This window comes from Musa acuminata, chromosome BXJ1-10, assembly GCF_036884655.1.
Source record: "Musa acuminata AAA Group cultivar baxijiao chromosome BXJ1-10, Cavendish_Baxijiao_AAA, whole genome shotgun sequence".
NCBI classification, from domain to species: Eukaryota; Viridiplantae; Streptophyta; class Magnoliopsida; order Zingiberales; family Musaceae; genus Musa; species Musa acuminata.
In genome coordinates, this window is record NC_088336.1 from 33,382,463 (window position 1) to 33,406,213 (window position 23,751).

General features: G+C 40.5%; 6 protein-coding genes across 10 annotated transcripts; 2 read left to right on the plus strand and 4 right to left on the minus strand.

Annotated features, from left to right (window-relative positions):
* Positions 1 to 1,270: 1,270 nt before the first annotated feature.
* LOC135581056 (thylakoidal processing peptidase 1, chloroplastic-like) lies at positions 1,271 to 4,443 on the minus strand. Of its 2 annotated transcripts, none has more exons than XM_065084936.1 (7): positions 3,960 to 4,443; positions 3,513 to 3,581; positions 3,329 to 3,397; positions 3,116 to 3,202; positions 2,462 to 2,529; positions 2,177 to 2,335; positions 1,271 to 1,939 (listed from the first exon to the last, which is right to left on the minus strand). In XM_065084936.1, the coding sequence occupies exons 1-6, from the start codon at positions 4,137 to 4,139 to the stop codon at positions 2,185 to 2,187; spliced, it is 624 nt and encodes a 207-aa protein (XP_064941008.1). In that variant the 5' UTR covers positions 4,140 to 4,443; the 3' UTR covers positions 1,271 to 1,939; positions 2,177 to 2,184. The 2 variants fall into 2 exon arrangements, with proteins under 2 accessions (XP_064941008.1, XP_064941007.1); XM_065084935.1 differs by having other exon boundaries at positions 2,168 to 2,335; positions 3,960 to 4,442.
* A 1,003-nt stretch (positions 4,444 to 5,446) lies between these two features.
* LOC103969474 (uncharacterized) lies at positions 5,447 to 8,661 on the minus strand. 4 transcript variants are annotated; one of them, XM_065084937.1, is made up of 4 exons: positions 8,417 to 8,661; positions 8,226 to 8,344; positions 7,892 to 7,974; positions 5,447 to 5,773 (listed from the first exon to the last, which is right to left on the minus strand). In XM_065084937.1, exons 1-3 carry the CDS (start codon positions 8,563 to 8,565, stop codon positions 7,952 to 7,954), a joined length of 291 nt encoding a protein of 96 aa, XP_064941009.1. In that variant the 5' UTR covers positions 8,566 to 8,661; the 3' UTR covers positions 5,447 to 5,773; positions 7,892 to 7,951. The 4 variants fall into 4 exon arrangements, with proteins under 4 accessions (XP_064941009.1, XP_064941010.1, XP_064941012.1 ...); XM_065084938.1 differs by having other exon boundaries at positions 5,447 to 5,776; XM_065084940.1 differs by lacking the exon at positions 7,892 to 7,974.
* A 904-nt stretch (positions 8,662 to 9,565) lies between these two features.
* On the minus strand, positions 9,566 to 10,242 carry LOC103969973 (basic leucine zipper 4). Its single transcript, XM_009383605.3, has one exon. It carries the CDS (start codon positions 10,207 to 10,209, stop codon positions 9,757 to 9,759), a length of 453 nt encoding a protein of 150 aa, XP_009381880.2. The 5' UTR covers positions 10,210 to 10,242; the 3' UTR covers positions 9,566 to 9,756.
* Positions 10,243 to 14,803: 4,561 nt separating this feature from the next.
* LOC103969475 (uncharacterized) lies at positions 14,804 to 15,588 on the plus strand. Its single transcript, XM_009383010.3, has one exon. It carries the CDS (start codon positions 14,956 to 14,958, stop codon positions 15,412 to 15,414), a length of 459 nt encoding a protein of 152 aa, XP_009381285.1. The 5' UTR covers positions 14,804 to 14,955; the 3' UTR covers positions 15,415 to 15,588.
* Positions 15,589 to 16,644: 1,056 nt separating this feature from the next.
* Positions 16,645 to 18,042, plus strand: LOC135595080 (uncharacterized). Its single transcript, XM_065085595.1, has 2 exons — positions 16,645 to 16,885; positions 17,198 to 18,042. Exon 2 carries the CDS (start codon positions 17,205 to 17,207, stop codon positions 17,880 to 17,882), a length of 678 nt encoding a protein of 225 aa, XP_064941667.1. The 5' UTR covers positions 16,645 to 16,885; positions 17,198 to 17,204; the 3' UTR covers positions 17,883 to 18,042.
* A 703-nt stretch (positions 18,043 to 18,745) lies between these two features.
* On the minus strand, positions 18,746 to 22,633 carry LOC103969975 (probable transcription factor KAN4). Its single transcript, XM_018819436.2, has 6 exons — positions 22,013 to 22,633; positions 21,843 to 21,919; positions 21,578 to 21,614; positions 21,185 to 21,343; positions 19,670 to 19,778; positions 18,746 to 19,013 (listed from the first exon to the last, which is right to left on the minus strand). Exons 1-6 carry the CDS (start codon positions 22,359 to 22,361, stop codon positions 19,007 to 19,009), a joined length of 738 nt encoding a protein of 245 aa, XP_018674981.2. The 5' UTR covers positions 22,362 to 22,633; the 3' UTR covers positions 18,746 to 19,006.
* Positions 22,634 to 23,751: the final 1,118 nt, after the last annotated feature.

Consider the following 23,751-nt stretch of genomic DNA (forward strand, 5'->3'; position numbering starts at 1 on the left):
CACGCTCGGCAAAGAAGCACACTTGCATCGAGCTCTCGAGTTTTAGATGATGCACAAACGATGTGTATACCCCGGCAATAGCGATGTGGTTGCCGACTTACTTTCGGATCAACTCCACCCACGACCTGAGGGGATTCGATTGGATGGCAAGGATTGATTGTCACACAAAATGGAAGTCCGATGAGTATAGATCCAACAACATGAGAGATAACAAACCCTCATCCTCTTTCGCCCTCGTTGTTATGGGGGAGAGTATTAGAAAGATAGTAGTGACGGATATGATAAGTGAAAAGGAGATGAGGGTTTGTTATCTCTCTCGCTATTGGATCTGTACTCTTAGAGCCTCCATTTTGTGCCACAATCAATCTTCATCATTCGATTGGATCCCCTTCAATCACGGGTGAAGCTAATCCGAAAGCAGGTCGACAACCACACTACTATGACCGAGGGGTAGACATGTCATTCACGCGTCACCTAAAGCTCAAGAGGTTGAAGTAAGCACCTCGCTCGCAACCTCTCTCTCCTTATCGTCCATCGCTCCTTCCTTGAATCCGCTATGGCATTGGACGAAGTGATCATCCAAAGATTTGAGCACGGTGCCGACATGGATGCCTCACTACTCTCTACCTCCTTGTCGTTGATGTTTTGATCGATATCGACAAGATTGACCACTACTACAACAGCCACTCACGACACCATTGTTATTTGTCCATCGTTTTCGTGTCATTCATGCACGTGTTCTCATGTAATGTATCTTCTCCATTGTTATTTGTCCATCGTTTTCGTGTCATTCATGCACGTGTTCTCATGTGATGTATATTCTATCGGTAAAACCGATAACGCTACAATAAATAGGATTAAATATTTTACTTTTATAACTATAAAGATTTCAATATAAATTTCTTAAATCAAGGTATCATGATATTAAAGATATCTAACAACGTATCGTGATGACTTATTAAATAAAATGATTAAATTACTACAAGTAAATAATCATATTGATAATTAATTACCATATATTTCTATATTGATATTTGATCAAACCAATAAATACCAATAAATATGTATTTTGGTGGTTCCTTGATGTTTATTTTTCTCATCAATCTTAAAAGAAAATTAGATGAGCTCCAAAACTTTGTCAAATGACTTGCAACGATAGACCAAATATAATAAGCAAATAAATGATCGAATACGACTTTGTTACAACGTAGAGGAAGCGTAAGCGTCACTTTAACCTGGACCTATTACCAATTAAAAGTTAGTGTGTATATGGTATAATTGACCACTTGGGCAACATAGACATTAAATATCTCAAGTCACAAGTTTTAAGTATAACCACAGCTTTACATACAAACCCTGCCACCATGTTCTTCTATAATATAAACAAATAATAGCAGAAAAGAGATCACAAGGATCTATAAGAGTTACAAGCATTTCCATAACTATTTTTCCACACCCATCAATCACAACTTAAATAAGCATGTTCTTCAAGTTCATATTGCAGGATACACTAGGTCGTTGTGCCACTATAGCACTCATGATCAATCATCAACTGAAATCAGAGATAAAATTCAGGGTCAAAATAATTGCATGTTGCTGAAGCATTCCTCCACCGTCAAGGCTTTATCATACTTGAGAGGATAGCATCATGAAACCAAACCACCAAACATATACAATATGAACTTGGCATTGTGGAATAAACTCAACCACGATGTAGGTGAGCTGAAACCTCCGTCTGGCTTCATCACATTGCCACTGCAGCGTCAAATGGTCCGATGAGCATTCGGACTTCTTCAGTCTGAGCAGCTGTATAGTGTTTTCCTCACACTTTGGTTCCACCTAAACCAACCTCATCAAGGGTGACCGGACATGTAAAGACAAAGCAAACATTTCTGATACAGAAGGTTGATAAATAAATTACCAGGCAACCAATTGGGTCCTGCAAAGTAAAAAAAAGGTTCACTATAAAAGATTGCACTGCTCCTTTAATGGATATAATGAAAACACATCACAAGATGACAAACAATTTTGGATGATTGACCAACTACCCTACTAGAGGAGCAGGCACAATAACGCCAGTCAGTAACTGAACAATGACAGAAATTGTTCAGGGACGGACAACAAGAAAAGGAAAAGAAAAGGAGGATAAAATGGCAAGAATTCTTACAAAATCCACCTCATCAATCAAATGTAGTCTTTATTTGCAGAAGAATATGCATCAACTCCCATCACATTCTGCACCATACTTCGTACATAAATGGTGTCTGAGATTCTTGACCGAGGCCAATAACGGAACACCGACCTTCCAATAATGTCCTTCACTGGAAGAGGCCCCCTGAGACAATAATATAATAGTTATGGAATTTCAATTGTTTGCAACTAATTTTAACATAACATTAACTTACAAAACCAAGGACCAAAGCTATTAGAAATTAGCATCCACACTGGGTTCAGGACTCACCAATTATGAGAGTCGAAGCTGTTATTTCGATTATCCCCCAAAACAAAGACACAGCCTTCGGGCACAAACTGCACAAAGGAACCAGCAATTAGTATACAGTTCATAATTAGTTTTCTAACAGATAGATGTTAAAATAAAAAACTAGCAAATTTATACCGAGAAGAAAATTATTAAACAAGAGAAAACTCTTATCTTATTGTTGAGAAACAAAAGGTTTATCAGGTTTCTAAAAAAATTATATCATTTCTTGATATCATATAACCTCTCTTGATTGTGGATAACACCATATCCTTTTTGTTTCTGTTTCAGCAAAAAAAAAATGAAAGAATTTATTTAACAATGTTCATTCATCTATCTTCATGAATTCCCATGATCACTAATGGTAATGTTCATACTTTACTCTTCTTGGAAAAAAAAAGCCTTTTGCCTCTGAAATAGTTGACCAAAACATACCATGTAATACAGTAAAAACTTCAAGAATCTAATCATGGTCACAACAGATTTTCATTTTTCTAAACCAAAGTGTCCTAAGAAAGCACTATATAACAACATTGCATTTATACCATAAACATGATTCACCCAATATCAGCAGTCTAAGATGTTAGAGAAGTATTTTGGTTTTCAAAGCCCAAAAATCCATAGCATATGGCGTACCATTGGTTTCATTTCATATCGAAGTGGCTCTAGAATAAATTCTTCATCCTGGATTATACCATTCACCAACAGCTTACCATCACGTATCTGGCATACACAACAAGAGCTAAGTCATTTGCATATCATTTAGAGTATGGGGAATAAATATATCTACATAAGCAAGCAAAACGGAAGTGAGACAACTAAAACATAATGCATAGATTATGAGCTTACTTCAACACAGTCACCAGCCTTGGCCACAACTCTTTTGATAAAAACATCACGTGAACTATACCCAGTTTCCTGCATCAAAGGAAATTCCAATAAATTTCACGGCCACATTTCAGCAGAACCACCATATTTGGTATTTATAAATATCCAACAAAGGACTAAGATGAAACTGCAAAAACAACTATACCTGAAGGATTGGTGGAGCTCTAAATATGACAATATCTCTGACTTCAGGCTCTCTAAACAAGTAAGAAAACTGCAGTTTCAATCAACACAAAATTATTATCAGCAAAACAAAATTGATTACCAGCAACAAAATAACAAATGTCAATATACCATATAATTTATTTTTGATATTATTATGATAAAAATCATTAATTAGTTCAAATTAAATGTTCAAAGGATAGAACAAAGGGACGAGGCATAGAGTTTAATAATTAGCCCAATGTAAAACAATACCACCTCTTCATATTAGGATACAACCACTTCTATGTTAATTTAAACCACATATATGACACTAAAATTAATCACCCACAATGATTCTCAAAATCTGGAAAGATATTTCAAACTCAGTCGACAAAAGTAATAAATCACTAAATTAAACAAACAACAGGCACCAAGGAGTAGTCCTTACCCTCTCAGCTAGAATTCGATCTCCAACGTCAAATGTCGGAAACATCGACTTCGAAGGGATCGATCTTGGCTCTGCCAAGAATGACCCGTATAACAGCAGAACAGTCAACGCAGTGAAGAATGTCTTAGCGTCATCTGAACAGGAGCTAAGCATCCGAGAGACGGTGACGCGGATCGCCATAGCTGCTATATTGGACAACCGGAGAACGGTAGGGTACACGTAGATGGCGGAAGAGAAAGAGGAGAGGAGGAAGCGGGAGATCAGAAAGCGAATCTCATTCCGGCGATGGAGGTGGCCGAACCGGGATCGGGAAAGGGGAATCGGGGGTTCTCGAACGACCGGTTTGGAGTTCAGAGAGCGCTGGAGATCGGAAAGCTGGGGGTCTTGGGAAGGTGAGGGATTGGGAGGATTAGGGTTAAGAGTGTTGGCTTGAGGAGCTCCTCCCGACGAAGGAAGGCGGATGGAAGACGAGTGTGAGAGGAGAGAAGAAGTTTCCAGAGGGGTTTTATCATGAGGACTTTTAGAAAAGGGCTGATACTTGGTGATATTTACGAAATTGCTGTAGCTACATTTCTATTTTCTTATAATATTATGGAAAATTCTTTCTAAAATATAGTCGAGAACAGAAGAAATTGAATAAATTCTACAGAAAGACTTAGCAATCATAAATGTAAAAAAAGACAGTTTAGGAAACAAAATAATCCTCTGAAATATAAAATTTAGCGAGCAAATGTTTGTTTGGTGCATGATTATTCCATTTGCCATGGTATTTCGGTAATAATAGGACAATCAAGAGGGCCTTTCACACACAAAATGATTTGGTTTGACTCTCACCAAAGCTGTTGTTTCCCGGAACCTTCTTCCTCTTTATGAAGGTGGGATATCATCTGTGTCTTCCTGTGAAATACTTAGATATGTAATAAACGAGTGTGGATCCTTCGGCGACTCATTTTCAACGAACACAGCGTTCCGAACATTTTAATTTTTAATTATCTATTTAAAAGTAGAATCTAAAATTTATTAAGGAGTACAGTTTATCAAAAGAATATGAAACTCTCAATAAAATACTCAAAAGGAGAATTTGTTAGTTCCAAATTCCAATAAACACTGTTTCATTAATTTTATAAGGGGTAAATTCATCCATACGATGGTTTCTATCTGCGTTTCCAACCATCACATCTCGTGTATACAACTCAAAATATTAAAAATTATACACATATATGTTATATTCAGGACCATGCTTTTCAATTGTCAAAGGGTGTCAACTAATTAATTAATTGCTAGCCAAAAATTGTTAACTAAGCTAAGTCGCTTGTTGACCACCTAAGATATAGCTATCATGGAATGTGGCACAATGAGAGAGATGATAAAAGATATTAATTGGAATAAGGAAAAAGACTAAGGTGGAAGGCGAGCATAACGTCAGCGCATGCGTCATAGCAGCGCATACGATTAAGTGAAAAATAAAAAAGAAAAACCCGAAAATATAAATAAATTGCCTGAGTTTTGACTTTCACGGGTCAAAGACACGCATCTGTCAATACACAATGAGCTTTTGGACCAATCAGACGAACGGTTGGAATTAAGAATCAAAACGAAAAAAAATAAGAGTTAAGAATCATTAGAAAAGTCATCAACCGATAGTCAGACTTGTGCCTCAATTAATAGCCTTGGAAGATTTAAACTGCATCAAACAAAACCACCAACAGTTTATCCGTACTCTTACAGTCACTAAACGGGTGAAGAAGCTCCCCTGTAACATCTGCCACGAGTCCTTTGATGCCTGTGATAAGCCACTTAATTACTTCACGTACCTGCTTCAATCAAAAAACTTTTAAGTGGCGATCAATCTCAGGCAACAACTGAAACAACTGGATTAGAAGAGAATTGCCAAAATTAGTATTGCGTGGCAATTTGAAATATCATTATCACAATCTCATTCATTTTATAGTTTATATTAATGCAATACGTAATTGTTGCAGCCAGAATTTTGGAAGTTAAACACCAAAGAGATCGAATACAACCTTCCAGGTGTATTTCAGATCAAAGATTAGAACCAACAGTAGTTGAAAGAAAAAATAAGTCAGGTGATATAGTTTGCAAATAAGCTTAGCTTCAACACATTATTCTTTTGTGCAATCCATGCTTGTATAGAATCAAAAAATGACAAATTAAAGTGAAACTTCATTAGGAATTACTAGCTAGAAAGCATGAAACTTACATCGGGTTCTTGTGTTTACACAAACTTGGAATAGTTAAGAATGTTTATTAACAACCACAATTGACACTGATCATAACAATCCAGTTGTTTCTTGCAGTCTTTGTGTGTACCTAATGTGTGAAAGACCTTACGAGTTTGCAGCTGTATTTATAGATGCTGTTATCAGCAATGATAGAAGCCATTTCAGCATTAACACATTATCAGTTATTCATTCCATTAATATCCAACATACTAGTTTCCTATCCCTTATAATTCTGAGACAGGTTTCTGCTGTAACCACTATAATTCCGACACACAGGTTTCCACCATGATTGAGTACTAGATAGAGGCTTCCTACTTTATTTTTGACATCTATTGGCTTTTTCATGTGAAAAGGTTTAAAGTAAAATTATTGCCATTCAAGTTGCTATCACTTTCTAGTTAAATGTGTAGTAGATTTTGGAACTCAGGTTGATATATAATTTGGGCATCCGCAGTTGCCACTACATGGCCCCTACTTATTCACCAGACCCAAGAATAAAATTCATGCACCTAATACAATTTCCCTGTGGCCCAAGAAGAAGGTTCTAGATGGGCCAAAACTTTTCCTAAAAGAAAAAAAAATACTGGCTTATGAATCCATGAAATTTCTATTATCTGAATTTTACCATCTGGTTAAACAGAGGGTTTAAGGAGAAATCTTGCCCTCATAATTACTTTACTGCAGTCAATGTTGACATAATTGATGTGAAAATGTGAAGCTTTCATCTCAAAACACAATCATCCTAACTATGGTTGTAAGAATCAGAAAAAGTGCATTTTGACATAAAGTGGGAATAGATTTATTACTATGATGAGAACATCAACAAGCATCAGATATTTTGTTTTAACCAACCAAATTATTCTTAAATGATAATTCATATATTGTTACAAGTCCCCAGTAAAGACTGTCTTGAAATACAAGCCACAATCAGGAAGAACTGGCACAAGAAATTGAATATCAAGCAAATATAAATTTAAAAGGGTGAAATAATGATTAGGGATTTCTTTAACCAAGGAATATTTAAAAAAAATGCATAAAGCTAATATAAGCTGTCAGGGAGGATCCTGACCATAAGGCAAAAATAACTAAAACCAAACCAACTATAACATAATAATGATCTCAACAACTAACCCTACATAATCATTATGTATTCAACATCATGCTAAAACATTTTGCATACTTTAAAAAAGCTACGTAGAGGATTAAATAAATTGGAGTGGGTAGATAAAAGAAGAACATCTTATGTTGATGTTGATGCATAAAAAGACGCTAAAAATGTTAATTTCATGCATGCTAAGTGGATTGCAGTGGTAGATTTTAATCAACTGTTTTCTGAACCCAATTTAAGAGAAAACTGGAAATTGAACTTATGGTTTTAGCTGTAAAACAACACAAACAAAGTAGGGCCTGGGGTGCTATTATATTGAGCAAATGCATTTGCTTTCAACGAATCAATTTTGAGTTTCAAAGTATATTTTCTGCAAGAAAAAGAAAAAAACGAAATAAAACACAGTAATGCCCTCGCTATTAGGTAGAATTCAACTATTGTACTAAATTAGAATGATCAATGTGATGTCTGTTTAGACCATTTAAAATTTTTCCTGCTCTTTTCTTCAGTTTGCACCCATTTCTTATCACCAATCAATCCATTTAATTAGTTCGAAAGTAATAAAGAAGAGAGAAACCTACAGTGTCTTGAAACGATAACACCATCCTCCTGCATCCACCCAAAGGTCAACGTCTCCTGAATCACCCATCTTTCCCGTTCCTCCCTATCATATCCCAAACCCAATTATCTTGAATCAACCAAAAGTCGATCTTAGGTAAAGCAACAGATCCATTTAATATAAAACCTAAAAAATCCCATAAGAAAGAAAGACGTCCATAATCGTAGCCATCTGACCATAAAATTTATAATAAATCCATCTTTGCAGACGCATACAAGATCAAGATTAATTTTCCTCCATAAGTTCACATTCATTTCAGGCTAGCCATAGATCTCAACAAGTGCGACGAGATTTACCCTGAGAAAGCTCACAGCAAGCTCTCGCGCTGACGGAAAGATGGGAGGTGAGTCGCGGAGTGGCCGCCACCGCCTGCAATGGGAGAAGAAGCTGCACGCATCTGAGCTCTCCCAACGATCTGCGCAGAACCGTATTCAGCGAAAGGGAGGGATCGGTCCGAACGAGGGTTTAAGGGGGAAGGGGTTTTTACCGAGCAGAAGCGGAGGAGGTACGGCGGCGAGGGAGGCGAGGCGCGGTGGGTGACGGAGGGCGGAGGCGGGGAAGCGCCGGCGTCGGCCGTCGTGGTGAGGATCGCGCGGCGGCGAGAAGCGACCGGGACACCGAGCCTCTCCAAGCCATTTCGCGTCGCCGAGGGTTTGGGGTTTCTTAGCGAGAGCACAGGCGACAACCAAAATATAGTTTGCGATGACAGGAGATGATTCGTAGCGAGAGACGGTTTTTAGTGACTTATCGAGGGTTATATATATATATATATATAATTTATTCATTTATTTATATATGTATGTATGTATGTATATACATGTATATATAAGTGTGTATATATATATATATATGCATATATATTTATATTTATATTTATATTTGCAATTCTGCTCTTCCTTTTATTTGTTTTTGGTAAAAACATAATTATTACTCTATTTATAACTACTGATGTTAAGTTAAAATACCAATTGGATTAATAAACTCAACCTTAATGGAACACTTACGTGATGTTCATATGCCATAAAGTAGATTGACAATACTAAGTATTGGATCAGCCTATCGAAACAAATGTGTTAAATAGGATCTTTTTTAATAATTGAAGTTTGAGATAAGTGATAATCCAATCAAAATTTGATCATCACATCACATCACATCGATGAGCGAATTCAAAATTCATTATGCCTTTTATCATTTTCAATATAATTAAGATTTATGCAATGCCTATTCCTCTTTGGCTTACACGTAAAAGAGATAAAATCCAAGTATAGATCAAAATCTATCATAGAGAAAACTTCTTCAGATATGATCATAGGCAGAGTGTAATTATGACGGATGAGATTGTGATGAAAAGCCCAATATTATCATTTCTTCTTCGGATAATGTGTCTCATGAGATGTAAAATAACTCCTTCAGATAATGTTTGTCCCCAAGAAAACCCACACCATCAATGCTTGGCTCGTGAGTCACAGGCCAATCAGTTGCAGCGGATCACAAGTATCGGATATGATTAATCAACGACCGTTCATTTGATATGTGACTAAGGCCAACGTCTTGTTGCCTTAGGATTCGTGCAAAGAAAGATAGTCAAAGCATTCACTGTCCGATCGAAAGTTCACAAATCTTGAAGATTCATTGCCGGATTTATGAAAAATCGGGCGGATTTCGCTTATTTATTTATTTATATGATTAAGCGTTAAACCCGAAAGGAGGCGTCAACAAAATTCGTTCGTAATAGACACCAAAGCGTGGCCACCCAAAACTACACACGCCAATGTCCGCCACAATTGAAAGGGGGACCCGCGGTATCGAAATTTCCGAGTACCAAGTTCACGTGAGCAGTGATGCCAAGGCCTGCTCGTATCCCACACCACCAAACCCGCCATGAGAGGCAACGGGGGCTGGCGCCGCCATCGTCAACACCCGACGGAGGAGTACCAGTCGGCGGAGCTTGATGAGCCTCCGGTTGAGGGCGACGGACTGGGCACGGAGGCCGTGGTTGGCGCGGTGGACGAGTATGCAGCGGTGAGCCAGAGCACCAACCCGGCTCGCCAGGTCACGGTTCTGTGACCGGAGCCGGGCCGACTCGGTCCGGAGCTCTTCGAGGTGGCGCTGCTTCCGGTTCCGGCACCGGCGGGCCGACTCGCGGTTGGAGATCTTCCGACGGAGCCGGCGCTGCTCATCGGGGGAGAGCTCGGTCGAGCCGGGGGTCGACGGGTCCGGCTCGGGGTCGAACCAGAAGGCGTCGAAGGGCACGTCGAAGGCGGCGTCGAGCAGCAGCATGAGGAAACCGAGCGAAGGAAGGCGAGAGGGGAGGGAAAAGGGAAGAAAGGCTGAGCCGCGGTGCCGCATTTAACGACGGAGGGCGCGCGGCGGGGGTTGGCAGGGGCGCCCCCACCTCTCCACGTGGCGAAAGGCAGTTGGACATCCGGGGTCTGCGCGTGGACTCCTGACTCGGGCCGCACTAGGAGACGCCAGCGGCGGACGTGATCCGAGGAACGAATCCGCATCAAGATACTCTGCTCGTGCTCGTTCGTCAGATCACAGCCGCCGATTGGTTTCGTTTGTGATGAACGGAGGGTGGATCGCGGGGTGAGGCATAAAGAAGCGTGTGGGGGACAAGGGAATCTCCACGAGGATTCGGGGTGGCGAGCCGACGAGGTGTTCGCTTAGCGGCGAAGGAATGCCGGTGGCCGGATCGCAAAGTGGTGGGTACACGTGTCGAGGTCGCTATTTTCCTCCACGTGCGCCGCTCGGGTAGAACGGTAGCAGTGAGAATATTCTCCTCAGCGATTCTTTCCTCCTAAGAGCAGTTGACAGTTAGTGTACAATACATGCTTTAACAGTTTGCCACGGAAATGAATGGGTTTAGCTTCTAATTCTGCCAATTCGATACCCAAAAATACAATGTTAATGAGAGGGCAACGAGTTGTTTATTCACTACAATTCAAGATATTATATTTTGAAGATGAATAATAACTTTTTATCATCAACTTCATATGGTATGTCAAACATAATCCTAAAACCTGTAGGAGAACAAGGTGTACTTTTGTTTAGGTCAGTTGATAGAATGGGCCATCCATATCCTAATCCTAAACAACAGTTGATAGGTCGTTTTAAGATGCAAGGGAGTAAAGCTTTCCTGTTGTGGGTTTAGGAAGACATACACAAGAACAAAAGTATAGATTTCATGGACAGTGGGTGGCACGAGATCAACAAGAAGGACACGGAGAAAGCATGAAACACTTGCTTTTCTCTCATGTCTCTTTCCTTTCCTTTTCCTTTGTTATTGTTCGTCTTTTCCTCTGGTCTCACCGAACTTGTAATGGTTAGGGCAAAGCTTGCTTTCCGCCAAAGCAGGTGCCATGTTCTCTCTTTTCTCTGCCGATACGTTGGCCAACCGCAACTCAGTCACATAGAGCCAACGTTTGAGGAACAGGCGGAGGAAGACTGCAGTATGTTCTTAAAACGACTAACAAAGAGGGATGTATACCAACTGATATCCATGTGTTTAAAGATGGAGGAGAGTTCTTGATGGGAAGCTCTTGCTTATTACTACTCCATGCATGTTCACAGCTTTCCTGATCTGATCCATGCGAGAGAGAGTGATCGAGGAGGTGTCGACGGGTAGGTAGAGTCCATGTTGTAAAAGCCAACATCCATGTGGATTGTTGAATACTTTGGAGATAAAGCTATCTCTTAGGGTTGGAAGAAAAGTCGAGAGGTGGGTATGGGCAGCTGAATCACTCTTGTTCATAGCCTTCTTTGATAAAGACTGTATGAAAGGTAGCAGAAGGATTGGCCGTGAAGAAAACGAAGTCTCGGAGGTCCTTCATTTCTTTTTCCGCACTAAGATTTAATGAACTACATGCTGGTATCTTAAATTCACTACCTTCAGAACAGTGTTGTGAGATCTCGCATCGAATAACTCAAAGCTTCCAACAATCATGAAAGAAGTCTTACATTATTTAGTAGGAGAATAAAGTATGACATGAATAGATCAGTCTGATAAGTGCATGCACCTAACGTAGGCCCATAACTGCTGATGCATGCTGCAGCCATGCACTGCATTCGTTGCTCGAGGGGCCCTTCCATTAACATCCGATCAGCAGCAAATGTGCTCGACAACCTTTTCCACACACTAAAAGATTAAAGGCAATGTTTGATGAACCTCCCCCCCTTTCTTTTTTATTGACTGAGACAATAATTCGATCTGCGTAATCTGCTTTCTGATTCCTTGTGTGGTTTAGAACGAGCTGCCAAAAGCTGGAGTTCGTAAATGGGTGGAAGTCACCTGTAAGGAAGGATCATAGTGACACAAGTGAAAGAGCAATATACATTGCACAATTGGAACACGACTCTTCGACAGATGCCACTGTCAGTGAGGAAGGAAATAAAGTGTGCTAAGAGAAAACTTGGTCACGAAACATTGTTAGAAAATTAGAAGTGGTTCCTACACTCATCAGAAGAATTGCTTGATGCTGAGTTGATGATCACTTAAGCCACAATTGGGGTAGACTGATGATCAAAGAAAACTAAGAAAGAGAAGGCACATTCAAAGAGGGAGTGCTTGATCAAATGTCGTTACAAAATGATGTGAAGTGTATACATCCCACCGGCTCGAGAGGATTGGGTTCTTCACCATCAAAGAATGGCAAAGGGTAGACATAAGTAGGAGATAAGCTCAATTCAACTCTGTTTAAGTTCCTAAAGAATGATATAATAATTTTCCCAAGCCCACTAAAGTCTATGAATCATATATTATATATCATAAGCAGTGCATAGGATTCATTTAAATCGATTCAAGAATCATTATAGGTCGCAAGTCATAGAAGTCGTTCTACTTGTCATCAATTAATTCGAATAAAACATCATAATGCATAACATAAATCTCATGATCTTTAGATGATGATTTTTTATACAATAAATTCTAAATGAAGAAACATATATTGATAAATACCTTTGGGTATCTCCTGAGAAAATATAAATTACCTGAAAGATAGTGCGATTAAATGGGGAGAGGATCATATTTTGAATGTATAGTGATAGAATATATATTAAAATCTAGTTGTTTAATAGAATTTAAATTACTTATTAAATCATCATTAAATATCATCGATCGAAACGGTGAGCAAATGTATGATTTTTGTTTTATTAACACTTTTATCTGATGTTCAATGTGACGTATAAGAATAGATTTGCCCGAACAAGTGGAAGTAACTCTTGTTGATTGCTGCCAAAGATGCAGTTCACTAATCTTGTGTATCATGTATACATTTTTCTCTTGGATGAAGAGCGCTGATTAGGACTGGACATGCAAATGATGGAGGAATTGATGCTTTAGAGAAGTATATAGATTGACTGACAACTGATCTACCAGAAGACTAAAACTATTGTTATTGAGTTCCTGCCAAAGTCATCATCTTGCTTCATTACATTCGGGCAGCCAAATGTAGTATTGCTCAGAGGAAGGCCATTGGAGTAGTTCCTATTGTGTGGTATTTATTAGGAATGCTACATTGGCTCCATATCGCCTGCTGCACTTGCGGAGCTCACAAGTGGGAAGGGACCTAATCTCGAGTACAAGGAAAGAGACGAGGACAGCCCCAGCAATCCTATAGGAAGTTGGTTGCTGCACACAGTACCATCTGTACCGCCATCGACAACAACCTGCGTAGATGACAGCGACACCGACGCCAGTGTCGGAGGTCGTCCCGTTAGCCTCAGAACCCCCTGGGCGGCGCCGCCTGGTCGGGGTTCTTCCACGGCTTTCCCGGCGGCTTCTGCACGGAATGGAAAGCGGCGTAGTTCGGCGTCTCTCTCTCTCTCTCTCGCTTGGCTGGACCCGGCGGTGCAGGGATGGATAACGAACGCTTTCTTCTCTGGTAACTGGTGGAAAGCTCACGTGCTTCATGGATGTTGACCGAGTCACATCAATGTGGCGGCCGGTTGGACTGCCACGTGGAATTAATGGTCAAAGGAGGAGGCTCCCCAAAAACATATTCTGATATTTAATATAAATCGAGTGTATTATTGTACAAATTATAGATGTCAGGTGCGTAATAATAATAATTTTTTTAATAATATAAATCGAGGGATATATATATATATATATATGCGCTTAAATTAAACAAAGAATAATGACAAAAGGGTTGGTGGTTTGGCAGCTTCGCTTTGGTCACGTGGTATTCTATACAAACCGTGGGACTGATGCTGAATGTGAATGGAGCAATGTATATGGTAGACTATGCCGTGTTTCCATGGAATATGTCGATCGCATTGTTCTCGTGGTATATACTATGTATGTAAACTGTGTGAATGGGTCCAATATGACGACGATGGATGGAAGAAAAATTTGGAATCCTTTATGTCTATCGCTACCAGCATCTCCATTGCAGTTGCCTCACCAAAGCAGGAAGAAGAGATGTGCTTTTTTCCTTCCATATCAAAGACTCCGCCGTCGATTCGGTGAGCATACTTGAAGTCAATCTTTGACCTCTCCACTGGTCAAACTGCACATGCAAACAATACGACCAGTTCTTCAACATTAACTCATCTTGAGTTCAAGCATCTCTATCTTCTTTATGAGAGAGAGAGAGAGAGAGGGAGAGAGAGAGAGAGAGAGAGAGAGAGAGAAGAGAGGAGGAAACTACGGATCACAAAGCATTATCCCATCAGCACACATCATCATGAGGTGTTGGGAAAGCTGTGGGATTCGCCTGTGGTATTCCTTCTCCACTGAACAACCCGTTTGGTTTGCCACCATTTTCGATGTCCATCCTTATCCATCACTCGCAGTTTCCGAGAGACCTTTTCATACTAGCCAACGAAAAGAAATGGTCGTACCTTATCTATATAAAGTGGCGTATGGTGGCCTCGAACCTGTCTCTCCTATTCATCCCTCCATTCCAATCTTCTACTTCTCATCTTGTAGAATTGAAGCCTTTGAATCCTCTCTCTCTCTCTCTCTCTCCGATCCAATCCAATCTTCTACTCTTCATCTTGTTGTTTGGAAGCCTTTGGATCAGCATGAACGGGCGAAGCAGCGGGGCGAGCAGGCTCAGCCGGTGCATGAAGGCGCCGATACGCATGCTGTGCCGCGCCTGCGACTTCTACGTGCGCAGAATGAACAGCTGCGCCGGCCGGATGCCACAGGGCGGCGCGCTCGGGTACACGATGACCACGACGCTTCCGAGGAGCTTCAGCGTGCAGTCGGGGAGGACGAGCATGAGCGGCGACGACGACCTGCAGGAGCTCATACGGGCGAATTCGGTGAGCCGCACGGGTGGCGGCCGGTTCGACCTCAAGGGGGCGTCGCCGCAGCAGCCGGCGGTGGTGCCGAGGAGCCAGAGCGTGGCGATCGGGAGGATCGACGAGGACAAGCCCTGCGACTTCGATGACGACGTGAAGCTGGGCTCCGACTTCCTGTTCCCGAGGAGCCGGAGTTATGCTGTTGCGCCAAGGAGGAGGGTTGCAGCCTTTGTTTGATGAGAAGATTGCCGTGGGTCTATTTTCTGTCGATAAGCATCAAAGATGACATGTTGCTATTGTCTTTTGATTCAGAATTAATTTCTGGATCTTTTTTTCGAATTTTTTAGTGGTGATTGATGGAGATTGTTCATATGATTAATTTGGTTGCTATTGAGCTGACGACTTGCGATCTCTCACTGAAGACTTTGGAATGGTTGATGTCTCCCTGTTTGGCTTGGCTTCCATTTCTTCGGCGTCTTCTCTTCCTTCTCATCTCCAACTGCATAATTGAAATGACAGTATACAATGTAGCTTTCCATGGTAACTATCTCGAAGACCAAAAGATGGGTGTCGGAAAGAAGACCAAATACCAAACATTAAAATTGATAAATCAGAAAGCTTATATAAAATTATATGATTCCATAAATCTTCACTATATATATATATATATATATATATATATATATATATATATATTGCTAGTACAAATAAATTTTTAATATTTAAAATAATTAGAACTCTGAAAAGTATTCATCCATCCTAACAATGGAGAATCCACAAGCAGAATCATATGCATCTGCTACTTTGACTTGGCTTCCACACCAAAAGAAGTCAAACAACTTCGATTCAAACTCCACATGCTTGATTTGGTGGTCATTGGGAAAGTAGTGAAAATTTGGCTTCAATCAACAACTAAAAATGATGGTTAAGGTCTCTTTCCTACTTTCTCACTGTTAATGCTGATGATACTTAATTCTTGGCAATCCAATTTATGCTCTACATTTATATTGCAGTCAAAGCCTCCCTATTTTAATATGTTATTTTATCTTCAATTATAATAAAAGAGACATGATTATTCTAGTGAAATTATTCAATGTTATCCTCATGCAAGATTAAGACAAGTGTTGATGATGGAAAAAGAGACATCAAACTTAAGATAGTAGACTTGAAATCAACACAGTCCAACAATGCCCAAATATGTTTTTAGTGTATTTTAATCATATTACTAATGTTTACAACCTATGGGTTCCATTTACCTATATACCGCCCCCATATTTATTGAGCTCAACAAATTGTACTCCTTAGTCAACAATGATATGAGAAGCTTATTAAAGTAATTATGATCAGTAGTTTGGATTATTAAGTTAATGCATCGATTATCTCCATATATTTTTGTGAAAAGAGATGATGGAAGGGGTAATTTAGTCTTTTGATGAGGGTGTCTATGAATACGAACGAATACGAAGATTTGGCGAAGGGCGCGCGCGAGAATCGGAGTCGCCGCAAGAAGATCCGAAAGCGGCGCGGCGCCGAGTAATGGCGAGGAGCACATCTGGATTCGCCGTCGTTCGCTGGCACGCCGATTCCTTCGGCTACAAATTTCCCGATGGGAGGGAGGGAGGCAGCGGCGTTTTCCATCGTTGCAGATGCATGCGCCTCCACTCCAACCCCGCCGCCTCGTTCCAATCTTCCCTTGACCGATCGAGAGGTGGCTTTTCGTTTTCTTCTGTCTCTCTTCTCCGATTCGATGCCTTTGCCCTTTGTTTCCCCGATATTGGGATTTAGATTGTTGCTTGTGCTTTCGGATCAAGAACCAAAAGAAATTCGCTGATGTATGGCTATTTTCATTTCGGTTATTTTGTCTTCCATTTCTTGCGTTTCAATCTTGATGATAAAAAAAATGGGGTTTTTGAGGTTTCATTTGCTTGAAGTTCCAATATTGTTGTTTACTTTGGTGTTTGGTCTTTTCTTGTGGTGATGCTGAGTTCCTTTTCTCTGGCATTCTCGTTGGAGCTTGAAGCACACCCATGGCCGGTGGATTTAGGCAGTCGGAGTCGGCTAACAGAGGCCCCCAAAATTCTTCTTTTGGTGAGAGCAGCGGAAACAGTGAGCCCTGCAACTTCGAGTGCAACATCTGCTTCGAGTTGGCGCGAGATCCGGTCGTCACGCGCTGCGGTCACCTCTTCTGCTGGCCCTGCCTTTATAGATGGCTCCATGGCCATTCTCACTCTTCCGAATGCCCTGTCTGCAAGGCCATTGTCGAAGAAAAGATGTTAATCCCCCTCTACGGCAGAGGAGACAACTCCATAGACCCAAGGTCTAAGTCGGTGCCGGATATGAACATTCCTCAACGTCCGGCAGGGCAGCGGCCAGCGACTGCCCCACAGCCCGATCCCAACCAGTTCCAGTACACAAACCCATGGTTTATGGGTGGTGCCCCCATGGCGAGCACCAGATTCGGGAGCTTGACGTTCTCTGCTGCTATCGCTGGACTGTTCCCTCTGCTCAGCTTTCATGTTCATGGATTTCCAGATTCGACTGCTTATGGTCCAGCTGCTGCTACTCCATATTACAATGGGTTCCATGGTGGGCATGTTCATGGGTTCCCGAGACAGGCGCACCATGGACAGCAGGCTGATGTCTATCTGAAGGCATTGCTGTTTCTAGTTGGTGCTTTGGTAATCGTTAGTCTTGTTTGGTTTTAGGCCATCCTGTCGTTTGGTGGTCTGCTGCTATTATTCACAATAGAAGCATTTGCTACATTTGAATTTTTTGGTCCTCAGTCGTAGATGTACCATGCTAATTGATTGTTTCTAATATCAAGAAATTGTCCATATGTTGTCTGCACATAATATTTTTGGCATGCCAAATGCCACTTCAGTTGTTTGAAACATATATACATAGGTATATTGTCAGAACAGAATTGTGTATGCTGATGCACATATTTTTTGGTAAATACATACATGCATTTATGCAGTTTGCTAGTATCACTGTTTTTTTCTGTTCTAAAAGTAAGCTGTTGCAGAGCATGTTATTCTCATGCAATCTAGTATCTGCTAGACTACATTTTTATGATTGCTTGCTTGTGGAATTAATGGTTGCATGGTTGGTAATTGAAAATGAGATGGAATTGGATACTTGATCTATGGAACTGAAACCAAATCATATATGCTGGATATGTGTGCAAGTGGGTAGAAAAAGATACTAAAGCCTGTGTTGGTTGGATCTGTTAAATCCTGAATCTGGTGAGCAAAGTAGATCTAGAGGTTTTCTTTCTTGCTTGCAAGTAATCTAGGCATATAGACTATCTGCTGCTAACCTCTTGCTTACCTGTCAATCATTTATTTGTTAGTTCTCAGATTATAGATTTTGTTTAGGTCATAGAAACATGATTTGAGTATGACCTTTGATGCCAGTTCTTGAAGGAGGCATGGATCACGATGGTCCAAATGCATAGCATGGAATTGTTCTGTGAGTTCAGGATGCAAAATTCGTATCAAGATGTATGAGTTTCAATTTGCAAGCGGAACTGCAAGATATGACACTCCAATTTAAAGCTTTGAATTTTCTTGTCTTTTTTTCCTAAACATTCCTAATATGACATGAAAAAGGAAAGGTAGGTTATTCCAAGTTTACAAATAAATCAGTGTCAAATCATTTGAAGAATCAGCATGATCCATACACCAACTCTCTCTTCCTAAGCTGATATCCATGTTGAGCAGCTTGGCATGCAGTCCAAGCTCAGTATGCGGACCTGTCGCAGATATTGTTCTCAACCTTTGCTTCTCTTCACCATCCATGACTGGCTCCTGATCCAGGCCTTGCATTTCTACTGCCTGTTTGCAGAAGATGAAATATTATGTTTGGAACAACCTTAGAGAGAGAGAGAGAGAGAGAGAGAGAGAGAGAGAGAGCGAGAGAGAGAGAACTAACTACATGAATCCAGAAGACCTATTTTTCCTCTAAAACTTCTAATTATATATTTGCTTATCCTAATTTGAATTTCTGATCTTTCTTGAAGGACCACAAATGGTACATTTCAGGGCAGATCATGATAGCAAACAGTAGGTTGCTTGTGGCCAGTGCAAGGTAGAGAGAGAGAGAGAGAGAACTACATGAATTCAGAAAATCTATGTTGCCTCTAAAACTTCTAATTATATATTTGCTTATCCTAATTTTAGTTTCTGATATTTCTTGAAGGACCACAGATGGTACATTTCAGGGCTGATCATGATAGCAAACAGTATGTTGCTTGTGGCCACTGCAAGCAGGTAAGACTGCAATTGAGGTAAGTTTTTTCCCTGAAGTGAGACACATGCAGGTGTAGTTATGTAGTTTCCAAGTATCAAATGAGACTATTACTTCTAGGAATGCTATGCAGTTCTACCTTGACATACATAATGGACTAATTAGTGGACAGAAATGTATTTACCTCTGGAAATCTATCAGATTCATCATAAACATGTAGTCAACAGTTGACTGTATCAATTACCTGACTTTCTTGACTTTGGAAGTTGTCACAGTAGAGAAAGGGGTTTGATACAACATTTTGTTGGAATGATGGTTTCCAAGCACTCCCTTCACTTGATGTATGAAGCTCTCTGTTTACACAATGGAATTCAAACTATAATTTTGAATGCCAAAGATAAATACTAAGAGATGGACATTCATGAAACTGAAGCAATCTGCTTTTGACCTATAAAAAAGAACCATTGCACAGGTCTATGAGTAAATGTAGCCTGCTTGTTTTGCACTGTTTAAGCTGCAAAATCCTTGGTTTATACTTTGAAATTACTTGCAATGCAATATCTTCTTTCCATGGTTTTGCATGGCTTAGAGACAACAGATCAGTCAAGTGATGCTCAAATTGTAAATTGATACCATGGCAACAAACCACTTAGATTAGCTTAACCACTGCATAAATGATTACCTGTACCTGCAGTATCTGAGAGAAGGAAATTGTTGTACATCATGAAGAATTTAAAAGAAAATTCTAAGCAAAGAAATTAATAAAAAGTCATCAATTAGTTAATCTAAAAATTTTAAAAATTATGTTGTAAATTAAAAAAAATTGTTCGATTTTCTTAAAATCTCTTTTTTGTATTAAGTACACTCTTGTATTACTTGCACTCATTTATTACTTAGGTATCATAAAAATCATATTTTGAAATTCTAAAAGGCATATTTATTTCTTAAGAGATTAGGTCCGGAAATCATCCTCGATTGTACCAAAGCTTCTAAACCTGTATAAATAGTAGAGCTTGTTAATAGATCAAACTTTGAATTTGAATGAAAAAAAAAACCTTCTCTCTTCTTTCTAATCTTTAATCTCATTCCTCTCTCTCTCCTCCCTAATCTCTAATCGCACTCCTCTCTCTCTCTCTCTCTCTCTCTCTATAGCTTGTTCTACATCACCATCTCTCTAATATTGAGTAATCAAAAGCTTATATATTGCCTCTCCAACACATTATTAATTGTATTCTTTTATTGTTTAATTAGTTTAACCATTGATAAGTATGTGATTGAAATCATTGCACTGCTTCAGAGTAACCATGAAAGTCTAGCCGTATTCATAGTATATGCTACAGAATGCTCTAAGATGTTCTTCAGTAGATTAGTAGAGCAAACAATTAGTCATATAGAATGTTTTGATCCGTTTATTTCTTTGACCTTGTTTACTAATCAAGCCTTACAATAGAAAATAGAGTATAGTCGTCAACTTCTCAGATCTGTTCTTGATCCTTTCAAGGTTACTCCTCCTTCATTAGAACCCTATTGAGTCATGTCAGACTCCTCCTTATGGATCCTTGAAGCAAGACATGTACTGTATAATAACATATATTATTTGGGCATGCAAAACCAGGACCGGAACCTATGATTTCGTGCCCTGACATGGCGATGCATGCATGCATGATTGCAGGAGAGTACTGCATCGATCAGCCATGGCACAGATTTCTGAGAATTTAAATAGAGTGGTGCAGGGATGATGGATGGAGTACTCACAGACCTTGGGGATTTGGTAGGGTTCTTGGTGGGGTTGTTGATGAGGTGAGGGAAGTATAGGAGGGGATGATGAACTCGTTTCCAGCTTTATCACCTGCCAGTACTTCCTCCGCTTCCCCGCTGCCTGTCCTCTTGCTCATGCCCATATCAGCCTGAGTTTGGCCTGCAGACAATGCCATTCACCACCATAATGCTAAAGGTCGTGCTTTATGGAACATCAGCGCAGTGATTCAAAGACACAGAGAGAGAGAGAGAGAGAGAGAGAGCCATTCCCCCAGCCATCAGCTAGTTCCTGACACCAATGAGATGACTGGGTGATGATGGCAGCTGCCCCTCCCCGAAGAACCAAAACCAAAGAGGGTATAGTGTCTTGCATGACCGAGAGAACTCCAAATACCTGCCACTCTGTTGGTGCTCCTCACTGTTCTATACGTCTGCCAACAAACAATAAGAAAATAATTGATATAAGAATGGATCAGAAAGAGAAAGGTCTAACATGTCACGATTACTTCCACAGATGCTGTTTTGTCCGCAGTGTTTGATTGTTTGGAAGCCCCCACTCTGTCTACACCCAAAACAAAACCCTAACCCTAACAATGATATGGTCACTTTTTGGTTGCAGAAAAAGGAAGGGGGGCTTCTTCTTTATCCACTTCTCTTACCTGCAGATGGCTCTTCACATGAACTAGTGTTAGATCTTTCACGTTCATCAGTTCCAAGATTGATTTTGGCGTTGCCCCTGCAGACATACAGATCCAAGAGAAATCTCTGTTCGCTGACGGTCATAACAGGAATACGCAGCCAAGAAGATTCTGAGGGACAGGTTGCTTACTCTCATGGCCACCGAGGAGCTCCACCGCATGAACGAAATGGGCGTGGAGACTGGTAGTCCACCTCATTCGTGGAGCTCTACTGCTCCTCTTCCCCAAACTCCGCTTGACTCCACTGCGAGGGTGTTGGTTTCTTCTGTGGTCGTCTGGACCAGATGCCTGGACCTTGAGTTCCAGCCTCAGCGACGGCTCGCCATACTTGGGTTCGTTCACCTCACTCCTCCTCCTACTGGAAATCGGCTCTTCCATGCTAGGATCTCCAAAGAGATCCCAGTTTGGCGAGGATCCATGGATCATGGTGGTCGATGATGCGCTGATCTGGAGAGACAGGTCAGTGCATTTGTCTTCCATTTTGCTTGACCATCAACAATTCTAAGTGATAAATGACAAATGAATGAGATCTATCATGAACAATTCCTGACAAATGAAGGGCAACAAAGAAAAGCAAGAGAGAGGGAGCCTAAGCTACAAGTGATGAGGTCATGAGTGGCTATATAATATATCCATGGGTGCTTTGGTGTAGACAGTGTAAACTACAAGGAGGCTAGAACGTGAAAGAAGCAATCAAGAGATGAGAAGATTGGTACAGTGACTTTGGATTAGGGTATGGCATGAGTACGGGCACCAGCCTGCCAAAAGACAATAAATGGAAGATAATACTGGCTGGGAAGGCATTGCAGAGAGAGAGAGAGAGAGAGAGAGAGAGAGAGAGAGAGATCCAAGTCCTTGGATAATTCTATCAATCCATTAGAAGGTAATAAGAGACCATTTGGTCGCTCGGCCATTGGTACAGTCACTCGTCAGGAATTGTCTGCTTTGAGTGATGAGCGTATTCACACAGTTTTATCATTTCGGAGCTTGTGAGCTCCAAAAAGAACGTCTTTTTTTTAATTCACAAGCTCCGAAAGGATAAAACGATATGACCATCGTCCAAAGCAGATAATTCTTTGTAAGTCTATGGGCCACACCAATGGTCGATTGACCAAATGGTTCATTATCAGATTGACGCTAAAGGAAGGGCCCGAGGCATGCACCTCGGCTAAGCAAACTCGCTCTCGAGCCGTGCACCCTGGCTATGAGCCATTGGCTCCTCTATGGGAGGAAGCGCTAATAAGGTCATTTAGTCCCACATTGGTTGAGGAGTATGGGAATCAATGACTCATAAGTCTGTCAGATCTCTCTTACCCTCAAATGTGTATTTTGGAGATCAGATACTTCGAAAAGAACAAAAACCTTACGGATACGCTTAAAGCAAATAATTCCTCGTGAGTTTACGGGCTAAACGCAAGGATACCACATGACTTAGTTAAAATTAACTAAGTCTGTGATAGATCAACCAGAAGGACAAAGAACAAAAGGAAAAAGAAGTTTGATGGGTCCAAAGTTTGGGGACGGAGAATCAATTGTCAATATAATTCAGAAACATGGTCAGCGGCTCATGCGCTGACCTATTATTAATGTTGTATCTTTACTAGTAATGCATTAGGATGTATATATATATCTCCTTTGTTTCAATCATGTATAAGACAAATATGCTAACTTGACTGGTCAAACATGTATAAGCAAGATTGATGTGTATGCGTTATAGTCTTCGTCCGTATTGTCTTTATGATGGTCGAGGATTCGGAAGAGTCCTCTTGCTGCATGTCTTGGATTCTGTTTTCTCCCTTTATGATCGATTGATTTTTTATGAGTCCACTTTCATAAATCAAATTTGATTAGTATTGTTATTATAAGAATG

What these genes read in the sequence shown, in the direction of transcription:
- LOC135581056 (XM_065084936.1), bottom strand. Translation starts at nt 4,139, where the DNA reads ATGGCGATCCGCGTCACCGTCTCTCGGATGCTTAGCTCCTGTTCAGAT. An exon ending in GAGCTCCACCAATCCTTCAG is followed by an intron (nt 3,398 to 3,512) that starts GTATAGTTGTTT and finishes CCTTTGATGCAG; the next exon opens with GAAACTGGGTATAGTTCACG. An exon ending in AGGCTGGTGACTGTGTTGAA is followed by an intron (nt 3,203 to 3,328) that starts GTAAGCTCATAA and finishes TGTGTATGCCAG; the next exon opens with ATACGTGATGGTAAGCTGTT.
- LOC103969474 (XM_065084937.1), bottom strand. Translation starts at nt 8,565, where the DNA reads ATGGCTTGGAGAGGCTCGGTGTCCCGGTCGCTTCTCGCCGCCGCGCGA. An exon ending in ACCTCCTCCGCTTCTGCTCG is followed by an intron (nt 8,345 to 8,416) that starts GTAAAAACCCCT and finishes GGTTCTGCGCAG; the next exon opens with ATCGTTGGGAGAGCTCAGAT. An exon ending in TTGCTGTGAGCTTTCTCAGG is followed by an intron (nt 7,975 to 8,225) that starts GTAAATCTCGTC and finishes GGGATATGATAG; the next exon opens with GGAGGAACGGGAAAGATGGG.
- LOC103969973 (XM_009383605.3), bottom strand. Translation starts at nt 10,209, where the DNA reads ATGCTGCTGCTCGACGCCGCCTTCGACGTGCCCTTCGACGCCTTCTGG.
- LOC103969475 (XM_009383010.3), top strand. Translation starts at nt 14,956, where the DNA reads ATGAACGGGCGAAGCAGCGGGGCGAGCAGGCTCAGCCGGTGCATGAAG.
- LOC135595080 (XM_065085595.1), top strand. Translation starts at nt 17,205, where the DNA reads ATGGCCGGTGGATTTAGGCAGTCGGAGTCGGCTAACAGAGGCCCCCAA.
- LOC103969975 (XM_018819436.2), bottom strand. Translation starts at nt 22,361, where the DNA reads ATGGAAGACAAATGCACTGACCTGTCTCTCCAGATCAGCGCATCATCG. An exon ending in GCTCCTCGGTGGCCATGAGA is followed by an intron (nt 21,920 to 22,012) that starts GTAAGCAACCTG and finishes GTATGTCTGCAG; the next exon opens with GGGCAACGCCAAAATCAATC. An exon ending in GAGCACCAACAGAGTGGCAG is followed by an intron (nt 21,344 to 21,577) that starts GTATTTGGAGTT and finishes CATTGTCTGCAG; the next exon opens with GCCAAACTCAGGCTGATATG.